Genomic DNA, 22,526 nt, shown 5'->3' with positions numbered 1-22,526 from the left:
CTTATCCTCAGTAGGGTCGCTGGGGTGCTGGAGCCCATCCCAGCAATCATCGGGCAGTGGGCAGGGGACACCCTGAACCGGTTGCCAGCCAATCGCAGAGTTTTAAAACGTGATGTTAATAAATAATTTTTGATGGAAAAATATGATTCATTATTTGAAAGTGTGTTCCTTAAACTTTGGGGGCCATGCAAGAGGAAAAAAAGTGTCTCGAGACAAAAAGCTCCTCATTGGTGAAGACTCGGCTCCGGTCTTTCACTTCAAAGAGCCGGCTCATGGCGCCCTTTCGTTCGCAAACGAATATTAAGTAAACCAACGTGGGAATGCCGAAAGAGCTCCTTATCGTAAAACTTGGTCATGGCAGACGTTTTGACGCAAATGTTCTTTAACTTTAAATCACAAATAGACTCAACGACAGAACTGCGAGTGACTGCTCCAGCAGCAGCAACATATAACGTGCTTATCCTTGGAGAAGAAAACCTTGGCCGCTCTGTGTTGCTTTCAGCGGCGGTCACTGCTGCCTGTCAAATGAACTTCAAAGTTGTATTTTTCACCAAAACGCAAATCCAGAGCCTGCCTGTGTCTTTGCGCAAATGCCTTACAAGTCTGAACCACGAGAATCTAAAGGTAGTTTCAAATTACTTCTATTGAAATAAAATCACTCATGTTTCTGCTTCGTATAAGATTCAGTATTCGTACGGGTCTCGAAAATGTTTGAATTTTAATGTTGCGTTTTCAAGGGCGAAGCGTGCTTGGGTTTTGGGTGAAGTGCTTGTAAATGCTTGTCATTGTTGCCATGTTACTCACCAATTCCGCTTAAAACGACGCGGACGCTGCTTTGTTACCTCGTAGATAAGCGTACGCCTAAGAGTACAGGTGCATGCTACACTTACATGGGGTACTATCAATTGTGTAATTCCAGACGTTTTTTAAGGGCCATGCAAAAAGTTTGGGTAGCGTTTTCCATTGGTAAATTAGAATTAAAAAGCACTGCGTTTAGGTAAAGGCACTTGCAATAGTAGCTCATATCAGTATTGCTATCAGTACTAGGCAGGCTTGGGTAGAGTTACTTTAACTGGATTACTTTAAATCACTTTTGGATTACTCCATTACCAAATATGGTAATAAAAGACAAAAGAAACTAAATGAATAAAATTATGACTCACAACACGTGGTAAGCTTTCTCTCCTGGCTTTGATCTCTTTGATCTCCGGCAAAACTAACATAAAATGCGACAGAAACAAAATGAAAATAAATCCAAACAGCTTGCCAACATCATTTTTGCCGTTCCATGTAGTCTGTTACTCCCCAAGCCTGCACAAAATTTAGTAATTTTATTCATATTTAGTTTATTTTGTCCTTTATTAGCATATTTGGTATTGGAGTAATACAAAAGTAATTGAAAGTAATCCAGTTAAAGTAACCCCTACCCAACCCTGGTACTAGGTGGCCATCCCGGTCCTCAAGAGCCGCATGCCCTGCATGGTTTTTGGAGTTTTTCTACTCAAAGACCATTTATTTAACTGCAGTTCTGTGTTTTTATTTGTAGCTCTTTAGTTATTATTTTTATGCAGTCATATACTGTATATTATATATTACTGATATTAAATAAAATAGTAAATGTTTCTATTTTGCAGGTTTTTACGAGACTATTGGAACAGAACCCTGCAAAAAAACAGGATTATTTTTCAAGAAAATAGTTAAAATAGTAGAAGGTAGATCTGGCAACCTCTTTGAAAATAGTACTTTAGAGTGACCAGTATTTTTTTTGAATATGTCCTGTTTTAGTCAAAATGCTGTATGTAATTCCGAGCAGAATTACTTAAATTGAGTTATTCTTTTCTATCTTTTTTTTTCTTTTTAGAAAATCAAATTCTGTTACCCAAGGACATTGGAACACTTACTCCAGCAGGTGGCAGGCCTTCACGAATCTATCAACACGTTTCCCTCCCCTCCATCACTGATCATCATTGACAGGCTGGATGAATTTCTGTGTGGTTCAGCGATGGAAGGCCACACAGGGAGTGAGCAGTCCTGTGCCGCACATCTCTCCGCATTGTTGTGTGACACGGCCACCTTTCTGAGCGACCTTCATCAGCAGCAAACATCAAGCAATGGCCCCTGTCGCCTCATCGCCTCTTACAAGCCAAAAAAGCAGAGTGGAGAATCTGCCGTCTCGGATCAAGTTCTCGACACATTGGACCGCTACTTTGAGGTACGATGTACACTGGACAAAGACAAAAGCTACAAAGCGGCAGCTGCTGGGCTACAAGGCTTGTGGCACGTTTACTTTTCTGGAACCGGGATCACCACCGAGCCTTGTGCCAAAGAAACTGACATCAGGCTTAATTTAGCTCAAAAGTGGAATTTGTTAATGTATACTGATGGAGTAATAGAGTGTCAATTAGTTTGAATACATTTACACCAATTAAGGTTCATCTAATGCAGTGGTCGGCAACCTTTTCCGTACCACAGACTCGTTTTTCTGACTATACTCTTGCAGGCCGGACCACTTATAACTTTAGTAAACACAACAACACAAATAATAAGCCTAAAACCACTGTGTAACCATTAGACCAATATGGTTCTAAATTGCATTGGAAAACCCATTGATTTGAATCTCATCACACTATTTTTACTTTTGGTTGTACATCGTTGCTTCGGCTGAACTCTTTCCCTTAATGCTCCATCACAACATTGTGCAACGTGGCATTGGGAGTAAAACTAGTGCTATGGTGAGAAAAATTTGAATGCCTTATCCTCTCATCCAAAATCCTAGTGGGCTATTGGTAAAGAAAGATCTGACGGTCTCACTACCGTGATCTGTGTTCAATTCCCGTTGCATTTAATGCAGAGTGAGTGAGGGCAGCAATATTTGTCGACTGACCAATCATTGCTAAATTATGGTGATACACTACTGTGAAAAGTGCATGTACTCTATACGGTATAAGCAAAAAATGAGACATTTTCTAACGGTCTGTGGTCCTGTTTGCTGGCCACTGATCCTACATTTAAATGAACAGTTATGTAACTATAGTTTTATATTTATTGTTGACGTGAATTTTGTCTATCAACTTAAATGTGATTAAAAAATGTTTCACAAACCAGTGCTTTGCTACTACTTTTTACTTTTACTTCTTTTATTAACTACTGGAGCTTGCTTTGTTCTTCTGTGCTGTGTCTTAATGGTCACATTTAGGCTTAATTAATAAACTTGGATGCCCACTGACCAAAGATATGTGGGATGGGCTCCAGCACCCCCGCGACCCTACTGAGGACAAGCGGTGCAGATAATGGATGGACGGATAGATACAAATATAAACGAAATGCAAGGTCCTTTACTGGACAAAGAGCCTTTAATATGTCAGAAATGCAATGGACATAACGTCATCTCCACAAAGTTTGTTGTTAAGCAAGAATATGAAAGCAACATATGTGTTGTATGATGTGATACTCAAAAATTCCAAATGAAAGGGTTTTCCCACAGAGATTTTGAATCTGGTATCAGAATTGTCACACGTGTACCATAAGTCTTTGGAGGGAAGCTGGGCCACTGCCTGTCAATGCCAAGGTCCAGGATGAAGTCTTACACCAAAAACAACAGCAACCAGATGGTGAAAGTTCTGTATCTGAGTCAGTTTAGGAGACTTCCCCTGTAACCATGGAATTCTGTACTATCTGTTTCAATTAGGGGAGAAGAAACCTTACCTAAAAAAAACTGCCTAAAGAGGGATGGGCTCCGCCAGGCTGCCCAATACACACCACAAGAAGTGATGCCCCTACAACCTCGAGATCCATGTACTGTGAAACTAGTGGAAAGATCATCCACTGCTCATTTATTTTTTAAATCACATATTTGTGAAGTCATGCAGAATAACATAATATAAAAAAGACAAAATGCAAGATAATTGATTTCCTTATTTTGGATACTTGATATACACATATTTGTTTTTTTTTTAATCCTTAAAAACAGATGCTGCAAGTATCACGTTACAACTTTTGGCTATACAATATGTTGGTATTTGAATCTCAATTGTTCCCCAGTGTGTCAATAAAAACGCAATAAATTCATTTAGTAATCCAATTTCGCCTTCTTCAAATTTTGGCACAGAGACCTTAAACTATGATAACTATCTTGACATGGTGTCAATTGTTGATCATTACTATGTTTCAAGTACAGATTGTGCATATGTTTTTCAATATATACCTGTACTTTTGTTAGACAAAATACAAAAGCAAATAACTATGAACACAAGTAATTAGTGTGGAGTCAACTACCTTTTACGCTCTTTAGATGACAGTACTGAGGTAAAGCAGTCAACACTAAAAGGGTAGAAGGCATTCTCAGCCGACAAAGTAACAGTTGAGATAATTGTATCATACACAAAAGCGTATTGTATTTATTTACAAATACAGTGTGTTTGTTGTAATTCTTGTATACATTTCATTGACATCAGTGCAGACTTAGAAGAGTTAGGTAATAGTTTTATTTTTTGTAACTGAAGAATTACTGTATAGAGGATTGATCTTGCCATAATAAATGTATAAATAAATACATACCTATAAACTAGATGTCATACATATGCATGAACACAAATTTAAATCACGTAATACCTAAATAAAATAGAAAAATGCAATTGATTCTTTTTTTGATGTATTTTATCATTGAGTCATTGATTAATTTTGCTATTTATTTCATGATTTTTTTTCTTTTGTATTTTGTCATTGTATATCGTCGTTGTATTTTGTCGTACTTTGTCACAACAACATTTTCAAATACAGGGGTGGATCAGTGATGATGAAGTAATAGGTTAAAAGCTCCGTCAGTTTATACCTAACAACCTGCCTCCCCCTTCATTTGAACAGCATTTTCTTGTGACAGAAGACAACAACGACAAAATACGACAGAAAATACCACAAAGACAATATACGACCGGAAATACCTCAAACTACAACCAGGACAAAATACTTCTTTCGGTGTAAAGGATTATAAAGCCTGAGGCGTTTGGGCCACAGGCCATAGTTTACCCACCCCTGTTCTATGCACTGTTAACATAATAAAAATTTCAAAAGTAAAAAGTGACGGAGGGATTACATATGCCTCTGACAATGCTGATAATGGCAAACAGTCTTCAGCCTGCCTTGGTCCTCTCCATTTAGGTAAAATTGTTCCTGAAGTCCGGACTGGCAGGAAGAAGGTTAATCCATGAGTTGGAATCACAGGAAATTGCTCTTTTGGGAATACAGTCGATTGCAAATATCTTTGGGTTATCCTGGGAAATGAAGTTGCAATACAGACGCGAATCAGTGAACTTCAGACAGCATTGTCTCTTTGAAAGCCAAACGGGCCTCGAGGGGAAAAGTCTCCCCCAGAGTGTGATTGTCCTGGTTGTGGTTGATTCCAGCGAGGGTGACATAAGTGTCCTGAGACCCAAGTAGAGACGACTGTGAGCAAGGAATAGTGCACTGATTCTGCGTCTTTACGTTTTCCAACAGCCAGTGATTTGGTGGCATTTTTCTCTGTGCTAAATCCAGACCATTTTGTACATCCTCCTCGGTGTATTGGAGTGTTAACCTTTTCGGTGGTAGAGGTGGAGGAGGAATTGAGGGGCTCAGGCTTAGCTCTGAAAGAACTTCTAGGGAAGTTGGGTATTCCTCATCATAAAAATATGTTGGGGTTGACCAGAGGACCCCATTTGTGTGCTTCAACCACTCCTGTGCAAGGACAAAACAATTGAATGAACATGGTGTTGAATTATGTCAGAACAAGACATAAGCATTTTTGCCGATTGTTCAGTGAATTTAAAAAGGGATACCCCGGTTTAATTTAGGTGGCTTGACTGTTTTGTGCTTGGAAATGTTTAATAAACCAAAATGATAGACTGTGAAACTTGTGGATATCATGATAGTGGCAATGTTGTGATATTTAGATTTAGGTTTCGTTTTTTTGGTCCCCTTAAGGATATTTCCCCCCGACTGTACCAGGAAAAAGAACAGACATTACATTATAAAATAAAAATAAAAATAAAACAGAAGAATGATAAATATACATGGCAGTGGGATAATGAGACCAGATTGATTGGATGGGTCAACGTGGCCTGTTGTTTAGTAAGTTAATGGCAGAGGGGATCAGGCTTTTCCTAGGGCAGGCCCTCCTAAATCTGATTGTTCTGTATCTGCACCTTGATGGTAGTGGGATGAAAAATTGGTATTGTGGGTGAATGAAAATGTAAAATGGTCAAATATAATGACACTGTATATAATGAAAAATAAGATGTATGAATTAAATAATAGTAAATAATCTACGACAAATAAAAAAAGTTTTTTGGTGCCCACTTTGTTCCCATTATCCCTTTGTGTTTCTACAACAAAAATACTACTGAAGAAATACTACAGAAACTCAACAATATTAATACAAAACTAAATATCTCTCACGGTTGCCATGGCGCCCAATTGGCCCAGCCTGTGTGGCGCCAGCTGAAGCTCATTGACAGATTGGCTCCCTGTCAGTATTCATACTCGGTCCTTTCAGTCCCCTTTTGTGGGTCTGTCTTTTTTGCCTGTCCTGTTTTTTTGCTCCTGTTAGTCACCCGTTACGATCCGTTTTGAGCTAGACCACGTCTGCTCTCCTGTCCCGAATTACGACCTGTTTTGATCTCGACTTCGTCTGTTCTCCTGCCCCGAATAACGATCCGTTTTTTTTTTTTTATCTCGACCACGTCTACTCTCCTCTCTTGGCTTTCGACTTGTTTCCGATCCAGATCACGTTTTTGGCTCTTCTATCCTGGCTTCTGACCCGTTTTTTCCATTCCCGATACTGCCATCGCTCGCCACGGAAGTGCCACTTCCGCGTCTGAGCATCCTACTCCCAGCGACCAGCGATCTCCGGATCGTGTGTGCGCACCTTTCCCTTCTTCCCAATAAAACTGTGAGAAACGTTACGCGAGTGGGTCCTGTCTCTGTTCTGGTCCTGACAATACAAAATTTTGTGCTTAAAACAGAGACATGATATATTATTTTGTTTTCATTCTGAAAAGGGAAAAATACTATGCTACTACCACGGAAATACCACTACAGTAATACTTCGATAAGAAATACTGCCAAATTACTGTAAAACTCATGATCAAATTTTGTGCTTAAAAAATAGGGACCATATTTTGCTTTCTTCTGAAAAGAAAACAATATTATAGAAATACTACATAAATACTAATACAGTAATACTATGATACAAAATTACCTCTACAAAAGATTACAACAGAAATACTACAAAAATACAACTGCAGTAAAATTGCAAACATACTAAAGGAATACTACAAAAATCCGACTGCAGAAATACTACTAAAAATACTACTGTATAACTACGAAACTAAATGTCAAACTAAGTGCTTGAAACAGGGACTTTGCCATATTGCTTGTTCTTTCGAATTGTGAAATTGATTAAACTAATCTATTTAAAACAAATAGAAATAAATATAACATGTAGATGTCTGCATGTATATTTATTCATAAATTTAAAAATTGCTTTGTTCTCTCAGACTGGCCCCTTGCCCAAATAACTTAACCCAATGCGGCCTGCCTAATTGACAACCATGATATGTTCAGGGTCAATAGGAACACACATTCAAGGGATTTCTTTTTCTTTCATTTTTTTATCTTTCAATGTTTAGGTTTTCTTTCTTTATTTTTTTAACGTTGACTTTTGCCCCACAGTATTGTGATAATTATTTGAAATTCAATCCATATTGTGATATGAATCTGATCATGACATTTGTATATAAATCTTGAGTGACACATGACAAATCACAACATATTTACAAGCAAGCCATTTCTATTGATGCTTTTCCGCTTTTTCATCTTGTTCTCACCTGAAAATCTCCGCCATAATCAGTAAAAAGGCCTTGAAAGTTTGCATCAGGAGTCGGAATAGTCGGCCAAATCTTCTTTCTCAGAAACCTGAAAAAACACAGATTCTATATCATTCCTCCCCCTGTGGACTGATATTTTTTATTCTTTTTTTTCTTTAGATCAACATTGTTACCTGCGATTGGAGACCAGTACAGTCAAAGACAGCACCATGAGGATAAACGACATGGTGAGAATTAGGAAGACAATGAGGAGGTTGAATTCTGTGAAAGAATAGTAAAGTATTGAGTGGGGGGCTCTAATCAGTTATCCTATGTAAGTTACTGTATTCATTTGTGTACAAAACGCACCCCCAATTTTTAGAAAACGGTATACAATTTAGTTTCATCTTTTCACAGCTCATCTTTGTGTTTGAATGCAACAAGAAGCAAACCCAGGTCATGGCATTGAGAGCACTGGACCACCAGTGGTACAGATCAGTGTTTTTCAACTAGTGGGTTGGGATCGAAAGTGGGTTATGGACCCGTTTTCAGTGGGCCGTGGGCCCTGTGCAAAAAATAATGCTAAAAACTAGAAAAAAACGAGGACTAATTACATTCCTTAACAGTAGATAGTGATAATGCCCCACTCGATCACTTCCTATTCAGTCTATTGGCACCATCCAGATGTTTGAGAGGGACCACGTCTCATTTTACTGTGATTTTGTTTGATTTATTTCCTTTTTCTTCCCATAATAATGGGTCCCAAGAAAGTTAGTGATAAGGAGAAGGAAACATGTAAAACTGTGACAACAAAGATTGAGTTGAAGAAGGAAATGATTGTGAAATACAAAAATGGTGTACGGGTGTCTGCCATTGAAGTGCTGCTGAGAGGTACAGTGAATGGTTTAAAAATTGTATTTTTTTTAGCTTTATACTGGTATATTAATCTTTATCATCTACATAATTAAATTCCTACTTTTGATACAAATTTATTTTAGTATGTGGCTATTTATAAGCAGTTTTAGGGGGTCGCTTGTATGGGAGTATATACGGTACTTGAAGACGTTTTGGTTTTGCTGTTCAATTTGTTTTTTGAAGAAAGGGTAAATTTATTCTTCTATCTCTGCATTAAACTGGACAATCCCTTTTTTGATAAATTTGAGAAGTTTTTTTTTCTTGACTTGGTTTGCAGCTTGTCATTAGGGTGTAATCGGTGATTCTGAAGTCAGACCAGTTGAGACTCTGACTGGTATAGATGAATATATAAAAAGGCAATAAATTTGATCTCACTTTCACAGTATTTTTAGTCATGGTACCAGCGATTAATTTGATTGTGCAATGATAATTCTATTCTATTCAAAGCATTGTAAGAGACAAATTTATTGTCATTGTAGCATGCGGAATGCACAACAAAATTAACATTCCTCTCTGGTACCGTGACTAAAGATAGTGTGATAATAAGATAAAACCCAATGTCTCTTCTTAAGGTTTCACTATCACTGGTCGTCCAGCGGTTAGAGGTCGTCGTTCTCTGGGATTTGATTCCCGTGACAACCAAAGTGTATAAAGTGCATGGTGTATAACACACATCAAATCTTTATATTCTATTTTAGGTAAAAAATAAATAGTGCTTCATACATGAATAAATACGGAAGTTCTTTCTGCTTTGTAAAATGTTTCCTTTCTCTGCTTATGTACTTTTTTGTCCCCTTTTAAAGGATTACTTAATTTAGATACAAACCAGCCGGCGGTGTCTCCATGAAAACTGGACCACTCCACACACTCCAGTAGCCGTTATAGCTAATTCCATCCAGTTTTACCCGAACCCGCACGATATACTTTGCACCTGCCTGGAGGCCCCTTAACACCATCCTGGAGGTGGCTCTTACAACCTCTACCTGCAAAAAAAAGGCCATATAATTATTCATAAAACTCAGTTTTATCAAAGACAACAATAAACGTGAGCTATAAAATAAGTGGTACCTGTTCCTCATGGCTGCCGGCCATTACGTAGGAGACCTCGTACATCAAGCTGTCCTCCATATGTCTGAGAGAAGGAGGAATCCAGCTGACGTTCAGCTGACCTTGTTTACTTGTTGCACTCACTATCACATTTGCGGGAGGATCCAGCAGAACTGTTGGAAAATGAGTGATTAATGTGCTAGGATTTGTCTCATGATGGGTCATGGGAGATGATCTGTTGAATGTGAAGCTACCCATGTATTACCTATTATATACATACAACTGAATAAGGCATTGCGTGCTGGTAACATAAATGAAAGAAAATAAAAATAAAACCGTCACTCAGTCCACCAAATGATTTATTTTACTGAACTTTGAAACATAAGACAAATTCGTATATTTAGGGTAGTTGTTTTCTCATTTTAATTTTACGGAAAATACATAAAATATAGCAAAATACGAAAAAATGGGTATTATAAATATTTTTAATTTTGGGGTGGGGCGTTTGGATGTAGTAAAATAAAAGAATACCTAAAATCATCAAAGTTATCTGCAAAAAAAAACATTATATATCAGGCATGTCGAACATATGGCATTTTACCTCCGCACGCTAGATTAAGGTTGAACATTTGTGAGTGTTTTTGACACTTTTAGATAACAATTATCATAAAATGGTAACTTACACAAAAGTTCCACAAGAAGGCTACGATTGTGTATCATCTTTCCTTCATGATAAATCTCAATTTTCATTTGGACAAACATAGATGCTTGATTCAGGTGGCAGATAAACAGTTTCTTTCCTGCCTGTGTCTGCTGGGCAGTCAGTGGGCATTTGCTGCTGTTTTCATTTCTATCAAAGACGCAGAAAGGCAGAAAAATAGTTGAGAAAACAATGGTACACGACGCCACACGACTTCTCTGTTGATGATCACGTGACAAGGTCTTACTGGTAGGCATATTTGAAGGAATACTGATCCACAGAGCCAGCCCTCTCCTCGTCTTCCTCCCAGAAGCAGGTGAAATCTTTTCTGCTTTCTGCAAAGCATTTGGGGGTTTCGTGCTCCTCTTTCAGCATTATGGAGACTAAATTCCAAGATTAGAATTGCAAGGGCAAAATATTAATCCCTTACTACAGGTACAGGAGGTAATTATAGACTTAAACGGTAATGTATGGTTCAGGCCTACCTTTCCTGTGGAAATCAGATGTTCCTGGGATGCTGGAGGTGACCCCAATGGTGCAGAGAATAGTGGAAAGTGCCCATAGGTGTCTCAGGTGATCACATGTCATCCTCCCGTCTCCTCAGCAAACAAGATGACGGGTGCTGTACTGTTGTGTACAACATGAGAAGGAGTAGAAAAAAAACAGGCGCGCATCTGCACAACTTTACTCCTGAAGGGGGCTTGTCCTGTTTTGGTTTCAGATACCATGGATAGTGCAACACGGTTACGAGGCTGCTCTTTGCTGATAAGATGTGCGCGAGGTTGTTTACTTGCTCTTAAAATCAGCTAAGGTGACGAAGAGGAGGGGCCAAAGCACATGGCCGAAACTTTTTTCACTTTACCGTCTTCGGTGGTTGGGAGTTGGACTCATTGACAATTATGGCTAGATGGAGTTCTTTCCTAGCTATCTACATGATCAGTCTACCTATGTATATAAATATATGTATAAAATGCCCTTGCTCCTGCAAAATGCATGGTGTTCCAAAAGTCTTGGGCACATTTGAAGTCTGTATACCTTCTTAATTATGAACGGTAGTAAGATAAAAGATGTGTCATTTAAAAGCTACTGTAATTACATTGCATTCTTTTGTAGGGCTATTTATTTTTGTATTTCTTTTGAGACTCATTCATGGCGTTCACTCAACCAGAAAAAGCATTTCGTGTGCTTGAATTTGCAAAAACTGAATAATAGACTGTTGTTAAACGTGCATTTCACCAAAAAGTTCAGAAAGGACCCACCTGCAAAGAGGAAGTTTATAGTGATATGGTATAGGTTAAACAGTATCTGAACATAGATGGATTGGATGGTCTGGGCAGAATGATCTTTGTCTCATGTCCTGGCCACCCAGATCTCACACCATGCGATTTATTTTTGCAGGAGTTTGTAGGTATATGGATTAGTCTATGTGCCGCTACTCCAAAAGACATGGATATGCTAAAGGCACACATAACAGAAGCTGTTGCAACCAATGGAATTTGACCATAGGCTTGATGTGCTTCATGCTACCAATGGTGCTCGCATTGAGCATCTTATTTCGTGTAAAAACAGAGATTACAAACTTTCTGAACTTACCAGATGTGTTTTAGTATCCTCAATAGTTTCCGAGATATTCAATGTCAAAATGTAATTAAGACTTTCGGAACACCCTGTATAACTGATATAAAAGAAATACCTTTACTACCCAGCATTATATTTTTGCCCTAATCGTGTTGCATTTATCTGAACACAATTTACCATTCTTGTAACAGTCCATGTATTAATAAACATCTAGTTAGTAAGGGTGGAAGGATCGATCCAAATGTCATTGTTATCGATACTTAGATCAATACTATTGTCCTGGGATCGATACTTCACTCCTACACCAATTTCCTTAGTGTGCCTCTTCTCTATCTAGATAGCGCAGCCCTTTTATCTCTCAGACAGCGACATCGGTAACGCTTTATGTCTCTGCCTGAGTGGGTTAATGACAGGCACACATTTAGCACCTCTCCCTACATGGCCTGCTTCTGCATCCTGCCTGCCAGGCAGAATAGAGGGCCAAATCTTTGCGGCCACCCTACCAGAAACTGAAAAAGACAGAGGCAAATGGGATGTGCAGTTTGAACATTTTTTCAACTCCAGAAAAAGACAATGCCAGGTGTTATCTGTGTGATAAAGTGGTCTTCAACTGGGACACCACCACAAATTTAAATTGACAAATTAAAGTAACTCACCCTCCATCGAGCAATGACGTGCACCCAAAAAAATTAAACCTATTACTGTTTCTGAACAAAAACCTGTAAATCTGTTTTCACTATGCCCACAGAGCCAACGAGAGACAATTGACACGTTATTAGAATTATCTTTATTTTCCAAATATTGTGCTGTGAAAGGTATTTTAGTTCTCTAGTTCACATTGTTATAAAGTATTATTATTATTTTTGCTTTTGTTCTGAAATGATGGTAATACATATATTTCAATGTATGTTTAAATACTGTTAAATGTAGTTATTTAATAAAACATGGAACACTTTTATTTCCGAAAATCTTTGTGCTGTGTTTAGCGTAATTATAAATTAAGTCAAAAGGAAGGGTTTCATTATTCAATGATCATGAAATTTCCAAGCAATAGGTTTTGGTATTGGAACAGAATCTATCAATACTACCATGTATTTATTTGTATCAGATCAATACCAACATTCCCAGTATTGCCCAGGCCTATTAATTAGACTCACTGACTTGAGAGACATGCTCTCAATACTTTAAAGAACCAGTGCACTATTTACTTTAAGAGGAAAACATAAACGGTTTCTTATCATTATTCTGCACTCTTGTTTTCTCAGTTTGACCGGTGTTATCTCTGGGGCAGACGCAGCTGTTTCCTGATATGATGCCTCGGGTAATTTCGTTAACAATCCTATTTCTTGTAACGCAATCCAGCTCTTCCTTGCGGCAGTTGAAATGGGGAAAGCGGTTGCATATTGTTACTGTTTAATGACATTGAACTCAAGTTGCGCTAGACACTTGAACCAGGCATAGGGAAATGGTAACAGGAACCAGGAGGGTTGGAAATTGCTACTGTTGACATAAGAACAATAGTTAGCGTGGTGTTTGATATTTCCCGCTTCAAAATGAAAACAAAAATAGTCATTCCTATTCTTGAATATATACACTTTTTTACCATCAAAAGACCAATATCATAGGAAGATGATTTTTACACAGATTCAATATTTAAAAAAAAAAAAAAACACACACAAATTGTTAACTGACGGTCAATAGGGTTTTTGAAAAAACATCCACCTCCTGGCTGTAGTGGAACTAGTAGAGGGAATCTCTACCAGTGTAGATGAATAGGGTCCACTGTCAGGATTTTCATTGATCTGAAATCATGATTTGACAAAATATCATATAAGACTGTTTCTCAATCTTTTTGTAAAAAAATCTTGAGGCACGATCATCCCTTTCTGGCAACAGTTTTATGTTTTTTTATGCTTAGATGTAAATGGTCTGCATTTATATAGCGCTTTTCAAGTCAATGAAGACCTCCCAAAACGCTTTACTATGTGCTTCACACTGTGCTTCACACTGTGCTTCACACTTATACATTCACACACACACACACTCACACCCCGATAGCAGCGTCAGGCAACGACCTGTTTATCGGGGGCATTAGGGATTCAGTGTCTTGCCCAAGGACACTTCGACATATGACACAGAGGAGCCAGGAATCGAACCTGCGACATCTTGATCCCAAGACGAGTGCTTTACCTCCTGGTCACTGTGGCTCAAGATGTACCACAGGCTATTCACAATGGTTAATAATTTTGATGTTTTCTATATTTTATCTTGATTATTTAGAAAAATAACAAAAACAAGTATTTTCCAGTGAAACAGTTTATTTTCTGCACTTACATTTTTTTTAGTAAAATAAGAAAATAACAATTAAAATGAGCAAAATAATTGCAGGGATTTTGTTTTATATGATTTATTTTATAATTGTAATGATATTTAAAACAGATTCATAAGTAAAATGGACTATCAGATATATTCTCTTGTATTGCTTCATGAGAGGATAATTAGCATATAAAAAGAAAAAAAAATAGAAAAGGTCTCACGGCATATAGGAATAGTAAATAAGTGGATAAAATGTTGTTTTGGCTAAACAATTACCCATGTTTCTACGTATACACAAATAAACATGGTACAAACAAAAAATGTTCTTGAGGTGCAGCCAGGTACCAAACGACCCACGACCCGCTATTGGTTCGTGGTCTGGTGGTTCCCGATCACTGTGTTTTTTTGCACTCTAAAAAGTTATATTTGTTTTTGTTGCAGCATGAATCTTAAGATATATTCAGTAGGGGTGAACAATACTGGGATTTTTATATTGATCCGATCCAACTTATACGGCGTAGTATTGATCGATACCAATCAGATACTTTTTGCTTGGTAACTTCATGTTCATTGAATAATAGAATCATTGCCCCCCTGAATTATTTTATTAATAAAAACAAGGATAGCACAAAACATTTGAGCCCTAAACTGATTTTTACAAAAAAAATAACTATAAAGGTAATAAAAATATGGATGTACATTTTTATATCATACCTGTTTTAATCAAAAGCCAAGAGAGTCAAAAAAGCAGCATGTAACGAAAACAAAAGTACTAAAAAACAATATTAACAAGACGACTAAAATGTCTTTTATCGTGCAAAATTTTGAAAACAAGGTCAGTAAGCATCCTTTTGGGTTCTGTTGCCAAAGTGACAGATTTACAGATCTATGTTTAGGAGCAGCAACATGTTTACACTTTTGGTAGCAGCTCAATGCTCTTTGCAAGGTGAGCTTTTTTCATGTGTATATGTAAAAATGTGGTGTTGCCACAATAGCGGTCCACTTTACGACACAAATTACACAGGTCATTGTCCTATTTCGTACACTCAAAAAAATTAATCCAACCCTAAATATTGACTTCAATGAATTAGATCACATGTAAATGTTCCATGTATTTTTATTACATTAGTTCGAAGTTAAATATTTTATCTAATACAATGCTTCAAAAATAAGTTACGAGAAATTTATCAAACGAAACTAAAGTAATACAAATTCACGAAAAATGTACATGTGATTATATTACTTAAAGTAAAGTGGTCTGCTTCTCTGGTAACACAAAAATTGCACATACATTATACTCATGAAAAAAGCTCACCTTGCAAAGAGCACAATTGTATTTTGTGTATAGTTGAAAAAAAGTCCAAATAGCAATGTGCTTCCTGTTTGCCTTAATCACTTTTAGTTTTTGGTAGAGGTGAGCAGATCGACGTGGCTGCCTAAAACTTTTCCTCGCTCTCTCTCCTGCATGGAAGGCTGGATGCAGCAGCCCAGCCAGTGGCCAGGGACTCGTCAAGTAGTCATAAAAGTGTACCTGTCAGGTACATACTCTGGCAAAGTCTTGTTTATGCCCTTCCCACCTTGAGTGCGGCCAATCTCTGGAAGCTAAGCAGGGCCTGGTTAGTACTCAGATGGGAGACTGCCTGGTGTAAATAGGTCATTTCGCGCACTCTCTGTTGCAACAGCACCAACTGCACACCCCAGGTTCAGTAGGTGAAAATGAATTTCCCTAAGGGGACCTACTACATTTAATTATTCGACATCAGAGAATTGGAGAGGGCGCTGGGTGTGAGAGAGAGGGGATGCGTTGTCTACGTAGAGAAACAGCACTTTGAAAAAATTGATCCCAGAACAAAATACCTGTTTAGTATTGATAATATTGATATTTGGATCGATTCGCCCACCCCTAATAGTCATACTCATCACATAATGACAGAAGACTAAATCTACATTTATAGCTCAAGAGTCTCTGATATGATATGCAAATTTTGGGTGAATAAATCAAACAAATTGCCTTCCTGTGTGTAATGACTTTGTGGTTAATGAATAGGAAAGAAAATAACAGTTTAAAATTGCACATCTACATTTTGTTTACAAACGTGCTCGTTTGCCCACTTTTTTGTTTTTTAGAAGGTTACTAATGGCTCATAACTCAAATTACTCACTTATCCATGCAGTGTCACTGTTGCCAAAAAAGATAATAAAATAACTCACAGCTACTTTGTGTTACAAATTGTGCCAGCCTGCTGAAATTGATTTATGTGTAACCAGAACATACACAGGCGTCGTGGTAAAAGGGAATCTTGGAGTCGACCCAAATGATCACTTAAGGAATATTTTTGGTTTTAATGTGATAAAACATTTTTATTACACTTTTTCATCATTATTTTTAACCAGAAATGTCAGTTACTCTATGATTTCTTTCTTTACTGGTACCAGTACAATACTAAACTCTGGAGTCGTGATTAAGGTATCAGATACCAATATCATCAGTAAATAACGACAGATATTTCTTAAGAAATAGAAAGAAAACATTTACAAAAGTGAAATTAATGGGATGAATTCTTATTATTACGGATTTTAAAACCACCACTTTTAAAATGTTTACTTTTACGAGAATTTAACAAAGGTGTCACATTTTCAAAATAATATAATTATGACTACTTATTGGCCTACTCATTTTCAAAACTTTTTATTGTTTTTTCTTGTTCTATGTATTTACCAAAATTTAACATAATGCTTAAAAAGCGTCTGAATAAAATAAAAGATGATCAGTCAGGTGCCAAGGAAAGTAGTTGCTCTTTTGAAGAAAAGTACACATACTTTACTTTAACAGAGCAATCGAGTGTCTGGCCATGGACCACACAATGCTGCCAATGCACAAATTTAGAAAGCACTTATATTTGGCTTACGCTCAGCAAGAGCATAGGACCTTGTGTATGTGTCCAACACGAAGAGCTCTATACACTGTCTGCATAACAGGTAACCCATGTCCTATGCTAATGGACTCAAACTAGATGACTTCAGGGTTTACCTAGATGTATTTATTTTGAGAGCTGCATATTCTTAAGAATATTGGATGGATACAAGAACCATACTCGTATCTTCTTATTGAGAAACTGTGTATTGGCTGGCCAGTGGTTTCCTTGGGATCCCCCGCTCATTAAATCAACTGTGTTGGAGTAATTGAAAACCAATGGGACCATTGGCTCTTGAGGACCAAGGATAGCTACCCCTGAACAAACATTTTAAAGTAATTGAGATACATGTAACAGGACATGTTTGTCAGTCCTGTCTGAAGTCTACTGGCAAAAAACGGATTTGACTAGAACAGGGGTCTGGAACCCATGGCTTGCAAGTCATATATGGCTCCTTTTATAAGCACACATGGCTCGGTGATAAAATGTTAAAAGTGCCAATGGGTTTGAGCATGCATTGCCATAGCAACTCTAATCATGCATAAAGTTTGGTCCAGTATATTAAGGGAACAGTTTTACCTACAGTTTACGGTCAAAGTGTTCACCAACAGACCCAGTTTTGGCTGCACATCGCTAAATAATCCTTTATACGGAAGCTCATTATAAGGAATGTTCAATGTGAGACACTGAACAAAACCCACACAACAAATTGTAATGACCCAAAAAAGATAGTCAGTTTGATTGGGTGAGCGTTAGGGCTGGGTGGAGCTATGCATCACAGCACTCTCCCCTCTCACACCTACCCACAGCGCTAAAGGGAAATACATCCATAAACTTTTCGTCTGCAGTTTTTTTTTAGACATATTTACAAAACAACTCTGCTCTCACCTTGTTTTGAAACCATTATCCATTATTTACGAAATGAAGGTTCAAGGCCTCAATGATCTTAGGTAACTGTTGGAAGGCGACAAGTTTATAAGTGGTATATTTGTTTTATATGGGAGACAGGCTTTGGCATTAGTTTTATTTCATACATTTGATCAAATCATCTAACAACACATAGTGGAATAAAATACGATGGAAACTAGCTATTGTCCAGAGAGCGGGTTTGCTGAAATTTGTCTTATAATATATGCTCGGGCTCTTTCTCCCAAAATGATCTCAATATTTTGCTATTATGGCAAAAAGGTTCCCGACCTCTGATCTGGAAGAAGCATAGAGAAAACTTAAGTGGACCCAACTTCGTAATGCATCAAAACTCTGCAACCAAACCTACCAAAGTCATACAGTCGCAAATATTAGCTCTATCATAGCCTTTCCTTCTGGGGACTGTTGCTTCACTGAGTGTCTTGGGGTGCCAACTCAGGAGTGTCTGTGGGTTCTGACGTCAATTTGGTCCAGATGCCAGTGATTGATTGCTGTCGCTACACGTGAATTTAAATCATCCTGGCATGACTCTTTCTCAAGGAACGAAACCAAAAAGCTCTGCTTCTCCAACATTGGCTTCTACCTCACTGTGGATTCAGCTATACAGAGTCCAGAGGATGTTTCCAGATGTCCCAAACTTATTCCATTAAACATATTTTTATGAAATGCCAGATCCAGAGCAACGCTGCTAGATTTGCAGATTGACACTAGCAAGAAATTGCTCCACAGTGTTACACTACAACCCAAGATAAACAATACAACTGTAATTTAATCGTGTTATGTGTTTCTAGATCCAACACAAGTGGCGGACTATAAATATTGAGCCAATCTTGCCAGGCTACCAACCTTGACCAGGTCCTGATGTATTTTTAATTTTTTTAGGAACTCAATGTTTCTCATACGAGACGATTTATCATAGCATCAATTTTACTTTTTAATTTTTTTGGGGGGGGAGGCTTGCATGTGAATGTGTGTGCATGTGTTTGTGTTCTTCTGTATAGATATTCTTTGATTTTTGGCCATTCCCGCGTGTTTTTGATTTCCATCTGACCAAAGTAGAAACCAGCAGAGGTGAAAGACCATTTTCTTCACCAGAGGCAAAGTTTCACTTTGTTTAGTGCCAACCTTCACAAACTAAAACAGAAATTAAATGAGCAGAGGCAGAGTGTTACCCACGGAAACCAGTTCCTATAATCTAAATAATATTAGTTATTCAAGTCATGGTAGGTGCTGGTGTGATAGGCGAGCCGAGCGTCAAGAAACACATATCAAAAGGGTTTAGGGCCCAACAGCCACTCTTACAGCCAATCAACTCCCGGATCTGAAAATGTAAAAATGCCGCCCATAGTCTTTAACGGCTGCTGAACAACAGCTCCTTACGGAATCTTATTAGGATGTGAGAGAAATTTTAAGGAAGTAGGTTACACAAACCAACTATTTCAGGGTGTCCCCTGCCTACTGCTAGAAGATGGCTGGGATGGGCTCCAGCACTCCTTCGACTCTACTGAGGATAAACTGTGCAGAATATGGATAGATGGATGTATGTTACACAAAAAATGTTGTCAAGGAAAGGACATGGCAATTGTGCACCGGCTCTGTACGTTTTTTATTTATTTATTATTTTTATTTTTATTTTTTTCAGAAATATGATAATATGTGAATATTTACTTGCAATGCGGAAGGCCTGGGTAAGGTTCCTGGTCAATACAATAAAGACAATTTTTTTCTAACATTCTTTCTTTTTTTTAATCAGAATTTTCTCTTTTACGTCCTTTGTTACATGTTTATCCTGGAGTCCCATGTCTAATTTTGTAAGCAACAATCGCTACCTTGTTATCACTGACAATAAAGACAATTCTAAATGTTATTCTCATCGATTTCCTGATTTTTTTTTTGTTTTTGTTCTATTTCATTGATCATTCATATAGATCAAACTTCTCTGGCCAAATAAGGTCCCGGCAGCAAGTCCAAATTAAATATAAGAACATTCTGCAACCTAGGAAGTACCTTCGTTTGGATTAACAGTAAACAAATGTAGTACTGTAATTACATGAAGTGTCAGAGGGAATATTTGATTTCAAGAAAATAAGGAAAACCTGTCATTTTGACAAGGGAACAGATGAATGGAAATTGGACCTATATATACTACATTACCCTTGTCTAAGACTTCATTAATACATCCTTTGCAGGTTCTTGGGCACTTATTAAAATTTCTAAAAAAGCAATAATATACAGCATCACACAACAGTGACTACACCCCTCACATTTCTGCAGTGATTCCATTAAAATGTTTAACAGAACATCACTAAGGAAACATCGCTTTAACACCATTAAAAAAAACGTCTGTCAACAAAGGCCATGGTTTACTGGAAAGATATCCTCTGGTCTGATGGGACAAAGATTAATTTATTTGCCTCAGATGGTGTGAAGCATGATTGCCTGGTCAGGAGTACAACATGTTTGTGTCGTGCCTTATGTCAAGCATGGTGTTGGGAATGTCATGGTCTGGGGCTGCATTAGTGCAACTGGAGTTGGGGAATTGCATTTCATTGAGGAAAACATGAACTCAAGCATGTATTGTGAAATACTGGAGCAGACTGTTGCAATTATAAGGTCAACGGAGTTTAATGAAGACAATAGAGCCTATATGTAAAATTTTAATGCAATCTTAGTCTTAGTCTGGTTGTTAACCTAGTTTGGAGCAGGCTAGCTGTAGAGAATAAATAACCATAGTGGGGAGCCGGCCTAAATGGCTTTCATGCAACTGACTAGAGGATAAATTTGAGCCAAAATAACAAACATATACTGGCTAAATCCCTGATCTTGTTTTTTTGCAATAGACCTCATGACTGCAAGACGCATGTCACACTTCTTGTTATTCAAGATACTTTCCGTTTTTGCAAGTTGGGGATTTACTAATAGTCTTTCTCTTTTTACCTGCCAATTCAGAGACAGTAATGACAGAGATGAACCAATGCACACACGCACAAAAATAAAATCTTGCTTAGTCAATGAGATTTTGTCAAAATGACCAAAGAAAATTAAGTTTCATCAAATAAAATCATTTGCAAAAAACTTGTATGTAAATTGACGATATTATTCCGATTAAGATTGTATTGAAAAAGAGAAGCAAAAAGGTGTAAATGACAAATTCATATAGGTTGACGAGTATGAATCAGTTATGACCTGCTGTACCACAAGTCACCAGTAATACAAATGATTTGGTTCTTGGGTCATTTGAATATCACTTTTGGGGTTTTATTCTGATATATGTTGACTTCATTGACTTTGGGGCTAACTACGTCACACATCAGCTGTTGTTAAATGTACAGTAAATGGTTGGCATTTACATAGCGCTTTCAAGTCAATAAAGACCTACCAAAGCGCTTCACACACTCACATACCGATTGCAGCGTCAGCCATGCAAGACAACTAACTGCTTATCGGGGGCATTAGGGATTCTGTGTCAAGGACACTTTGACATATAACACGGAGAAGCAAAGAATTAAACCTGCGGCCTCTTGATCCCAAAACGAGCGATCTACCTTTTGAGCTACTGCCATCCCAAGCTTTAAAAGGGTTGGTGACCCCAGGTTTGAAAAAAAATGTTTTAAACCCTTATTTAAAAGAGGGATTATTCTGTTGTATGATATCAACTTTGAACTACATGAAGGTATAGGAGGGATATTCAGTCAGCTAAATGTCCCAATTAAGTGAAAGGGATTAAGTAAAAAAAAAAATTCTTAAAGGAAAAAAAAACACATTTTAATTTTTGGAGTCGTTATTTATATCGAACAATGTCTTTTTTTCCCCTTAAAAAAACCTATAGACTCATATTTTTATTTCAATATACCTACTGCACTGCAAAATGTCATTCTTGCAGTAGTTTCTGTTATTTACATTGAATATATTAAAATTAAATAATCAACACCCCCAATTTTGAAGGTCATACTTTACTTATCTAAAATTAATGTAACCAAAAGCGAAAAAACATAGGCATGCTGTTTGCCCAATCTACCCTGAGGGTTCATGGAATTAAATCCTAGATTTTTCTTTTAATGATGTTTACTGTCAATATCAGATCCATAATACTACTACAGACTGATACCAGAAACTGATTGTACTCTTTATTCTTTTTTTTAGAAATATACATCAATCCTAACATTGTTATCGCTTGATATTACAGTGAATTATTGACAATTTTCTGATACTTCAGTACAGTATGTTTAGTTTCTTGTTCCACTTATGTGCAGCTGATACTTGTATTGGCTTTTACTGCTGGTACTG

At 37.5% G+C, this 22,526-nt stretch overlaps 2 protein-coding genes across 2 annotated transcripts; one reads left to right on the top strand and one right to left on the bottom strand.

Moving 5' to 3' along the window:
- The first annotated feature begins 298 nt into the window (after nt 1-298).
- On the top strand, nt 299-3,115 carry swsap1 (SWIM-type zinc finger 7 associated protein 1). The gene is made up of 2 exons (XM_088343905.1): nt 299-624; nt 1,862-3,115. The coding sequence occupies exons 1-2, from the start codon at nt 355-357 to the stop codon at nt 2,408-2,410; spliced, it is 819 nt and encodes a 272-aa protein (XP_088200031.1). The 5' UTR covers nt 299-354; the 3' UTR covers nt 2,411-3,115.
- A 219-nt stretch (nt 3,116-3,334) lies between these two features.
- Nucleotides 3,335-11,255, bottom strand: epor (erythropoietin receptor). Its single transcript, XM_088343882.1, has 8 exons — nt 10,989-11,255; nt 10,751-10,886; nt 10,487-10,653; nt 9,825-9,976; nt 9,583-9,739; nt 8,036-8,123; nt 7,863-7,950; nt 3,335-5,712 (listed from the first exon to the last, which is right to left on the bottom strand). The coding sequence occupies exons 1-8, from the start codon at nt 11,089-11,091 to the stop codon at nt 5,302-5,304; spliced, it is 1,302 nt and encodes a 433-aa protein (XP_088200008.1). The 5' UTR covers nt 11,092-11,255; the 3' UTR covers nt 3,335-5,301.
- Between the last annotated feature and the right edge of the window lie 11,271 nt (nt 11,256-22,526).

The sequence above is a fragment of the Urocampus carinirostris genome, chromosome 1 (assembly GCF_059441175.1).
Source record: "Urocampus carinirostris isolate Australia breed hairy pipefish chromosome 1, RoL_Ucar_1.0, whole genome shotgun sequence".
NCBI lineage: Eukaryota > Metazoa > Chordata > Actinopteri > Syngnathiformes > Syngnathidae > Urocampus > Urocampus carinirostris.
Note: the sequence above shows the minus strand (reverse complement) of the source record. Positions and strands in the feature narration are given on the sequence as shown.

Excerpts from the sequence above, each read along its gene's own strand:
- epor (XM_088343882.1), bottom strand. The coding sequence starts at position 11,091 with ATGACATGTGATCACCTGAGACACCTATGGGCACTTTCCACTATTCTC. Across the intron at positions 7,951-8,035 it reads GTACTGGTCTCCAATCGCAG|GTTTCTGAGAAAGAAGATTT; the intron begins GTAACAATGTTG and ends GTGTTTTTTCAG. Across the intron at positions 5,713-7,862 it reads ATTATGGCGGAGATTTTCAG|GAGTGGTTGAAGCACACAAA; the intron begins GTGAGAACAAGA and ends GTCCTTGCACAG.
- swsap1 (XM_088343905.1), top strand. The coding sequence starts at position 355 with ATGGCAGACGTTTTGACGCAAATGTTCTTTAACTTTAAATCACAAATA. Across the intron at positions 625-1,861 it reads TGAACCACGAGAATCTAAAG|AAAATCAAATTCTGTTACCC; the intron begins GTAGTTTCAAAT and ends TTTTCTTTTTAG.